This window comes from Oryzias melastigma, linkage group LG16, assembly GCF_002922805.2.
Source record: "Oryzias melastigma strain HK-1 linkage group LG16, ASM292280v2, whole genome shotgun sequence".
NCBI classification, from domain to species: Eukaryota; Metazoa; Chordata; class Actinopteri; order Beloniformes; family Adrianichthyidae; genus Oryzias; species Oryzias melastigma.
The window spans coordinates 16,445,337-16,455,411 of NC_050527.1; the positions used below are offsets into that span (position 1 = coordinate 16,445,337).

The 10,075-nt window shown below is 40.9% G+C and overlaps 1 protein-coding gene across 1 annotated transcript; it reads left to right on the top strand.

Moving 5' to 3' along the window:
- The first annotated feature begins 4,565 nt into the window (after positions 1-4,565).
- tent5ba (terminal nucleotidyltransferase 5ba) lies at positions 4,566-10,036 on the top strand. The gene is made up of 2 exons (XM_024266861.2): positions 4,566-5,017; positions 8,751-10,036. Exons 1-2 carry the CDS (start codon positions 4,868-4,870, stop codon positions 9,777-9,779), a joined length of 1,179 nt encoding a protein of 392 aa, XP_024122629.1. The 5' UTR covers positions 4,566-4,867; the 3' UTR covers positions 9,780-10,036.
- Positions 10,037-10,075: the final 39 nt, after the last annotated feature.

A 10,075-nucleotide genomic window follows, 5' to 3' on the forward strand; every position in this document is an offset into this window, starting at 1 on the left:
GCCGGAGAGCCACCATGGAGAGGTAAAAGAGCCACAAGTGCTCAGGAGCTGCAGGTTGCTGACCCCCGGTCCAGCAGGATGGGAAAATTACAGTTTTGTTATACAAAAAGGAGGCTACAGAGCAAACTTGATTTAAGATTAAACGACTCAGAAGCAGAAGGTGTTTTATTACCAACACTATAGGCTCTCCCTTAAACACTGGCCTCTTTAAGTATCTAGAGGTCATGTGTTGCAGGCTTTATGACCCAAAAAGGAAGAACATACGAGAGAAAAAAACATCACCAGACCTCTCTATTTATGTATTTAAAATGAAGATTTCAGTATATGTTTAACAGATCCGTTTGGTTTAGATTCCTTCAGATGTTCATGGCTCAAGTGACTCAATCGTTTCTTTCACACGAACCTTACATAATACAAAGTCTAAGAACATGTTTGACCATTGAGCCCTGAAGAATTCCAACCGTGCAGCATTCCACAACCGACTCCTGACACTGCAGCACTTATGGAAATGGGGCTTGTTATGTCACACAAAAAAAAAAAACACAATACATAAATGATATAAATCCATCTGCATTTAGCTAGCTTACAACTGTTTGTTACTTTGAGTTCATTTTGTTATTTACCAAAGATGAGATAATTTCCTTTGAGATGGCTGACAGATTGAGGATTACATCTCTACATCCCACTTCAGCTTCTGCTGCATTTGAATGATTTCCCCCAGTAGCTCACTTATCTGATCTCCACACTCTTCTGTAATCAATCAAGCAGGCAGGCAGCGCAGGGACTCTGACGCCAGCAGCGCCGCTGCTTGCGTCATCACGTCCCATAGATTTGTCACATGGAGCAGTTCTGGAAAAGTAAATGCTGTCTTATCACACTTGTGCTCCGGTGCGGGCTGGCAAGGCCCGCGCATTTCCTGCTGACTGGTCATCTCAACCTGAAGTTGAGGGTTAAAAAACAAAAACCTGAGCCCATGTCAAGCCACCCCCTGAATCAACAAAAGGTGGTGAAAATGATTGTTCTGTCAATAGAAACACAGCCAGACTTTGGATGCTTGTTTGGTTGACCTGTCAGATGAATAAAGTTATTTTGAGGTGAAAGATCACTAGGAATACTTGAAAGATTAATCCAAAAATGTGCCTCAGGTCTCATTTGGGGCAACAGAGGGAGTGTTTTTCAGGTGGTTATTGTTTGGAAGGATCCATTTACAGCTGACGTGTTGACGATGCCCATGAGGCCAAACCAGATCACAGTGACAACAAACACACAGGTTTGTGGATAAAAAAAAATAAAAAAAACATCTTCCTTTAAAGGTTCCCGATACTAATATGGAGGAACTTGAGCCGCATAACCTTGTTTTGTTTTGTTCGTGTAGTCGGAAATGTATCATTTGTTTAAGGTGTGTTTAAACACTTGCAAGCTCGCCACACCTGTAAGGCTCACAGTCTCAGTTGTCATAGCTGCAGCAGGATGTCAACCCCAGGATAAACAAAGAGTCTGCAGCTGTAACACTGGCTTGAATTAACCGAGCAGGAAAGAAGGAGGAGAAGCACAAAGCTACTGTTGAGACCTTAAATCTATTGATTCATTCCTGTCCGAGTATGTCTCATTCTCACAGAGAGGTTTTCATTGAAGATGCATCGCTGAGCGGGTTATTTATGGCCGCATGACGCAGGTATCTCCTGTGTACCGAGCTGAACCCTCAGCTGGAGACTGCCTATGCTCAACAACTGTGGATGCTGTTGCCACAGAAACGGGCATTCTCACATTAAGAAACGTAAAGAGATGTCCTGCTGAAACCTCCAGCCGCTGCCCGTGAGCCACCAATCAACCATGTTTGTATCAGCTGAAGAGTGTTTGAAATAAATCACTCACGCGCAGATGTTTAGGAGAGGCGTCGCGGCGTGTGACGGGAGTTTCCATGGGGAGCTGCGCAAGTCAATCATAAAATGAACTTTACTCTCTTGTAAACATTTTACAGGTGCACAAACACTGAACAGTCATGACAACTGTGGGATTCAAGACATGATAAATCTCAAAAGAGGAAATGACTCCAGAACAATAAGTGGGCCATGAAATCACCCAAGAAGTAACGTCTGCCATTGTGAGTAATGTCTGTAATTGTGGGAAGCCCCTCATTAAGGGATTCTTGGAGCGTAATTGGCTGCAGGAGAATGGACATGTGACCACAGCACTTTGTTTTAACCGCAGGAAGATTTGACAAATCCTGAGTCCAGACAGTGTAAAGAACTCCAAATCAAGAATTCCCACATGGGTAAAGCTGGGTGTTACCCCCTTGGTTTCCAAGGACTGAAATAATTGTGTTTTTCACAGAAGTCAGGTTTTGTGGCATTTGAAATGCCAGATTTAAATTAAAATTAAGCTTGAAACATTTAGCAATAAGAATGCACAACTTTATCATGATTTTACATGATCAATCAATTTAAAAAAAATGAAACAGAACCATGACTTTATGTAATTAAAAACTTTTTTCACCTCTGATCTGTTGTTTGAGTACATTGGAACTGCATCGTAGATTATAATATGATACAACATTAACTGTGTGATACCAAAAAATGTATAAGCAGTTTAAAATAATACAATGTTTAACTTCATAATAGAATAATAAACAATGTGGCACAAAACAATTTGATTCAGTGTGATGTAATAAAAAAATATTAAACAAAATATTAAAAGGAACAATATTTTATTAGAAATATGATTCTAAGTATCTACACAAGTAGAATACTGTACAATATCATGAAAATTCATACAATTAAGCATAACAATATGATAGAAAAAATATATTAGGCCCAAAAGTAAAATAATTTAGTATGAAACAATTCAAAGTGGTAAAATATTAATTCAAAATACAATTAAGTTTCTTTGGATTTGACACGATACATGATGCATTGTTCCCACTTTGCATGTGTCCGACCTTCAAGGTCCACATGAGTACTTTCAGGGAATATTTTGCAATTCAGATTAGTTTTGTTTTTGTTTTTGTTTTTCAAAACCATAAAAAAGTTAATAATAAAAAAAACAGATGGAGAGTGGGAGGACCAGAGGCTGGAAAATGCCTCTACATGAAGGAAGAAAAAAGGACGAGCAGCCACAGAGTCCTCTGAGTTTACTGATAGTCAATAACCATAAACTGTGTTTCATTTTTAGCAAACAAATATTTGCACATTGGATACCCTGCTATCAATGTTTACTCAATGACAAGAAGCTTCTTGATTTCAGCAAAAGTGATTAACCATTTCCAGGATGCTTTACGATGTCCGTTTTAGATGCTGCATTCAATAAAAGTCACATTTGAGCGTAGTTTGTATGGAGCCCTAGATGTGACATTAAAAAAGGTTCCTCAAATTAACATTTTAAGCGCACACATTAGCATTTTGTGACCAAAAATGCAGCACTTTGTGTGCAAAAATTTGAATCTTATGAGCATTTTGTGGGCACAAATTAGTATTTTGTGTCCACAAGTTACCATTTTATATTAGTATTTTATAAGTATTTTGTGGGTGTAACTTCACATTTTATACACACAAATTTGCATTTTGAGAATTCAAGTTAGCATTTTGTCCCCAAGATATAATATTGACATTTTGTGTTCACAAATTACTAATACGCAAGATAACATTTTGTAGGCACAACTTTAATATTTTGTACTCTCAAGTTAGCAGTTTGCATACAAAAGATAACCTTTTGTGTAAATAAATTAGCTACATTGTGGCTACAATTTAGCATTTTGTATAGACAGTTTAGCTTTTTATGCACACGAATTAGTATTTTATTGTAGTAATTATTATACGAATTAATTATTTTATGTGGACAAACTAGTAAAATAGCATTTTGTATACACAAATTATAATCTTTCTAACATTTTATGGGCACAAATTTGTATTTTGTGCGCTCAAGTTAGCATTTTTCATGCTCGAGATAGCATTTTGTTAATAAAAATTAGCATTTTGTGGACACAATTTAGTGTTTTGTGAACGAAATTTAACATTTCATCTACACAAATTAATATTTCACATGCACAAGCTATAGCATTTTGTATGCACAAATTAGGATTTTTTTTTGTTTACATTTTGTGGGCACAACATAATGTTATGTACGCACAGATTAGTATTTTATACATTCAAGTCAGGATTTTATATAAAAAAAATAGCATTTTTTTGTCCACAATTTAGTGTAAATTAGTATTTTGTGCACATAAGTTAGGATTTTATGCACACAAAATTCTAATATGCGCACAAATTAAAGTTTTTTGAGGGAACAATTTATGCCTAAGTTTGCAATAAACATAATTCATAGCAAAGAAATAAACAATCTCAACAAATTATAATATGACCACTAATTAGGTAAGAAGTGACTTTCATTTAGAAAGTAAAAACCTCCTTCATCAGATCAGTTTATCATTTAAAGCCTAAAGTGACAACAATAGTTTCCATTTTTGTAAATGTATCAACAAAATTCAGACATATCTGCTGGTTTTTAAAGTTTATAAGAAAAACTGCAGCTGGAGGGGAGCAGAAAAGCATCAATGACGTCGAGCGAAGGTGTTCCCTGTGGGCGGGGCGTCCGCGGTCAATGACCAAACACAGCAGCCAATTAGAGCGCTCATGCTAATGAGGAGGCTTTAAACCCTCCGGACCTTCCTGATGAATCGGCGCTTTGCAGACTGACCGGAATTCCGCGGCTCTCCCGGGAGGAAACTGCAGCTCCAGATCTGAAGAGATCCTTCATCTTAGTCAGGCTCGAAGCCGCCGCGCACGCGCTCAGGAATATCTATTCAGGACACCCAGAGAGGAGGAAAAAAGCACTTTTTTTCTTTTTTAAAAACTTTTTTTTTCTGATCGCCATGTCCGCTGCTTCGGATCAGAGCCGGCGGTTCTGCGTGTTGTCCTGGGATCAGGTGCGGCGTTTGGACTCGATTCTGGCGGAGAGCGTCCCCATCCACGGCCGCGGGAACTTCCCCACTCTGTCGGTGCAGCCGCGGCAGATAGTGCAGGTAACAGGCGCATGCATCCATCAACAACTTACTCAAACTGTATTTCAAACTCGATTTTTGACGCACGAAATCTCCCAAACCATCTCCCATTTTGACAGAAAATTCTAATTTCCTACTTTCTGAATGCATTTGAACTCAACCGCTCCTTGTGGTCTCCTGTCCTTCACGCAGCCTCAAAGGATCCTTTGATCCCTCATTGGAAAAAATGTCCTGACCACTTTCCTCCAGCTCTGGTTTTTGTCTTCTCCAGATAAATCAGAACTTGAGTCATTTAAGCTTAAAGTCTTCATCCCAAAGGATAAATACACAGCTTTATGTGGTATTTTTAATGGATTTTACAGCGGAGAGCAGAGCTCATGAAGTCATGCTGCTGCATGCTGAGACGGTAGCACTATCTTGTAAGGAACACCATGGTGTTACCTGGCTGCTGGTTTGTTTAGTCTAGCCGAAGAAAGTTAGAAACTTTTATCATTTTGAAAAATAAAAGTGATTTTGAGGTTAAAGAGGATCACTTTTTGGAACCTGATCTTGAGTTTAAATGCAAAGTCACTCCAGACACACACAAAAAGAACAACAATACAATACAGGAACACAAAAGAGTCCAAACAAAGCCCAACATGACATCAACAGCCTGTTCTCTTTCGTTCTCTCTCCCTCCTCCTGTGTCAGCTCCTTCAGCTGGATCCTCCTGATCCAGTCCCAGGCAGGGTCCCCTCCTCGTTCCTGCGTCGGGCTGGATCTGGTTTCACCTCCCCCGCTTCCTCCCTTGATGGCTGGCTTTGCATTAAAGGCCAGAGTTAACGTTTCAGAATCCTAAAGCCATTACGGGTTCCTCTCTGCGCCGGCTCGTTTTCTCCTTTTATACACGACACATTCAGGAGCCAGCTTAATGTAAAGGAGCCCCTGCAGGCCCTCGAGGACGATGAGGGATGAATGGGAACTTTAAATAAGGAGGAGGAGGGGCAGGAGGGTGATTTCCACTTAAGGACTCCCTATGGATTTTGGGAAGCTAAGAATCTCCATCTGCTACTATAGTTTTGGGCTGAGGGGTGAACGTTAACAAATTTATTTTCCAGAGTGGTGGTTTGCTCCTCGGTCAGGCATCCCTGACTCATGAATGTGTGATAAACCCTCTGCTACTATCAGCATCCTCGGAGTTGAACTTCCGCGTCACAAATTCAGTCGTCCTCCCTTATTGTCTTTTGTGAAAAAGCGCAGCTGGAATGCAAAGTGTCATTTTGGAGCAGCTCTGACGTCAGAGGCTGAACTCACCTGTGTCCAAGCATGCATGACTGAGGAGTGAGGCGTGAACGCTACGCCTGACTTAGGTGTTCGCTCCATCTTTCCTGACTAAAAAAGTGTCGCTATCATTACTCCTAACTAGAGTTTGAACCCTGTAACTGCTCGGCTTTCCGGCCCAAAGATCCCCATCCTCTCCCTCCGAGTGACCCTTCCTGCCATCATTGATTTCAATTGTGTTTGGGGGGGGCGGTGTTGCTGTGTCTTGAAATGTTTGTCTGCAGCAGGCTGACCCGCTGTGTATAAATAGAGCCGTCATGTTATCTGATCACCATGAGAGAGAGAGTTAGCGCTCTAATCTGACGGGTCAGTGCCAGTCAGGGGATTTAAGGTTGCGTGTGAGTGTGTGAAGACAAACTGTGCTGCAGGTGTTAATGTTACCACAATGATGGTTTGAGGTGCAGCACAATACCTGTATCCAGTAGTGAGATTGGATTTCATCTCTTTAGGGTAAAATAAATCAAAAGTTCCTTTTTGATCTGGAAACTAATCAAACTAGCATAAATCTGATCATATAATCTGATTTTTTTTTTTGGGTCATTTTTGACACTTTTATTGCAAAAACGTCCATAAACTTTTATTTTGTAGAGGATTTCTCACCATTCACCTTAAAGTCGCTCGTCTGGAGTTTTTACTCTTATTTCCTGTGGTGTGAAGGTTGTTCAAAGACTGCTGTTCTTGCAAGATCACAAGAGATATCCAGTGTTGGGATGTACGAGGCCAGGATTTTTCAGTTCTTGGAATAATGAAAGCTTTCCAAAAATGTAGTGTTGCATTTACTTCAGAAGGAAAAAAGGCAAAGAAAATAATATTTAAAGTTTTTTATTTTTCCTTCTGTTTTTCTCATCATATTTGTGTGTATGTGTAGAGATTTGTCCTCGATTTCTTTTTCCAGAAGTTGTTATTTGTGTGCCAAATTCTATTAAAGTGTCAGCCCTGATGTAATATACGCTTTCACGGAGGTCGGTGGTTAGCCGACCTTCTTCTTCTTCTTCATTTTCCTCTGTTCATTATTTGAGATCATAAAATTAAAAGCAAATAGCTGCTTTTTTGACAAACAGTTTCCAGGAGCTTTTATTTTTTTAGGATGTCTCGGTCTTCCCCCTCCAGAACTAAACCAGGCAAACCCTCAAGATGACGGAGAACCAAACGTTCTTTTACAATGAGGATTCCTAGCATTTGATGAATGCTTTTCTGTTTCTATTTATACTCTTTCATAATTGTTTGCTTCCAGATGAAAGGAGGAGTTTTTAGTCTGTGGGTTTGGCTGCTCCTCACATTCGTTCCTGTGACATCAGGACTTCAGCAAAATGAATGTGCATAAATTACCCTCCATAGCTACGCATAGGAACTCAAGGCTTTAGAAATGTTCCTGTCAGTGTCATTTCTGGCTGCTTCGGTTGTGGATTTGTTCAACTTTAACCCTTAAAGAGACAGATGGTTACATTTTTGGAGCAAAACTGAAGGTAAAGGGTGATCATTTAGATCAGGGGTGTCAAACTCAATCGCACAAGGGGACAAAATACAAAACAAACCTTAGGTCACGGGCCGAACAGGATAAACATTTAGTGAACACAATAAAACTAAATTTTTAAAACTTTTAAAAACTTAACTTTTTAACATAATTATGAACTAGATATATAGGATTAGCTGTGATAATACTAGTGTGAATGCTGTAAGCTAAATTGGGCCACTAAAGACGCTAGTGCTGATAGCTGAAGATGCTGAAATTGATAGCCAGCTAAAATAGTAGCTAAATGCCAAATTACCCTAAAAAAACAAAAAAAAAGAAAAAAATTGAGGTTAGCCAAAACAGTTAGCATGTAGTTGAAAAAATAGCTAAACTTCACAATAGCCCCAAAATGGGGAAAAAAGTCTAAATTAGCCAAAACAGCTAGCATGTAGCTTAAAAATGGCTAAACTCTAAAACAACCTTAAAACTAAAACAAAAAAGCCCAAATTAGCCAAAACGAATAGCATGTGATAGCATGTGACAAAAAAATTTGCTAAACTCCAAAATAGCCTAAAAAAACAAAACAAAAAAAGCCTAAATTAGCCAAAGCAGCTAGCATGTAGCTAAGGTATTAGCTAAACTCCAAAATAGCCTAAAACATTTTGTAAATGCCAAAATAGTAAAAAAGCTAGCAGAATGCTTTAACACTTTAAAACTGTAACTTTTTAACATACAAAAAGGGAGCCTTAATATTCCAGAATAAATCATCTTAAACCTTAAATTACTTTCAATATTCTATATATATATATATCTATATAATATATCTTGTCAAAATTATACAAGTTAGAAATAAGTGCAAGATAACATCAGGCCATTAATAACAATAAAATAAAATGATCTGGAGGGCCGGATAGAACTGACAAATGTGATTTAAAGGAAACACTTTTGTTTTTATGAATAACATGTTGTTTGTCTGTTCAGGTGGTGCGAGCGCGGCTGCAGGAGCGAGGCGTTTGCGTGAAGGACGTGAGGCTGAACGGCTCGGCTGCCAGCCACGTGCTGCACCAGGAGAACGGACTGGGCTACAAGGACCTGGACCTGATCTTTGGGGTGTCGCTAAAAGACGACCAGGCCTTCCGCCTGGTGAAGGACGTGGTTTTGGACTGCCTGCTGGACTTTCTGCCCGCCGGGGTCTCCAAGGAGCGTATCACGGCGCTGACGCTCAAAGAGGCCTACGTGCAGAAACTGGTGAAGGTCTGCAACGACACGGACCGCTGGAGCCTCATCTCGCTGTCCAACAACACGGGGAAGAACGTGGAGCTTAAGTTCGTGGACTCTCTCAGACGGCAGTTTGAATTTAGCGTGGACTCCTTCCAGATCTGCCTGGACTCTCTGCTCTTATTTGACCGTTGCTCGGAGACGCCCATGTCCGAGAGCTTCCACCCCACGGTGATCGGGGAGAGCGTGTACGGGGACTTCCGGGAGGCTCTGGACCACCTTTGTCGGAGGACCATTGCGACGCGCAGCCCTGAGGAAATCAGAGGCGGCGGATTATTGAAGTACTGCCACCTGCGTGTGCGGGGTTTCACGCCCTCCTCGGAGGCCGACATGAAGCAGATGCAGCGCTACATGTGCTCGCGCTTCTTCATCGACTTCCCCGACATCGGCGAGCAGCAGAGGAAGCTGGAGGCTTACCTTCAGAACCACTTCGTCGGGATGGAGCACAAACGCTACGAGTGCCTGATGACCTTGCACCAAGTGGTGAACGAGAGCACCGTGTGTCTGATGGGCCACGAGCGGCGCCAGACGCTCAGCCTCATCTCCATGCTGGCGCTGAGGGTGCTGGCCGAGCAGAACGCCATCCCCACCGTGACGAACGTAACGTGTTACTACCAGCCGGCGCCTTACGTGCAGGACATCAACTTCAGCAACTATTATGTCGCACAGGTGCAGCCGCCGCAGATCCCTCACTGCTGTAACTCGTATCCGACGTGGCTGCCCTGCAGCTGAGTCCAGGCCGCGGCGTCTCCACCCCTTCCTCAAGCGGCGAGGATCCGAGAACTCGTCTTTGCCAAATGTGACTAAAACAATCCTGTACTGCTGTGCACCAGATTGAGCCGACCGTTCTTCTCATTTGTGTTCTTCAGAACTTTTATAAGATTGCTGGTCATGTCTGAGATGTAGCTATATCTTATTTAAATATAACAAAAAATTCAAAAATTCTTTTTGGTTTTTTGAAGAAACAAATGTTGAATCTTATGGTATTTTCATACTTTTTTTGTAAATGACCTACTGGACCAAAGATG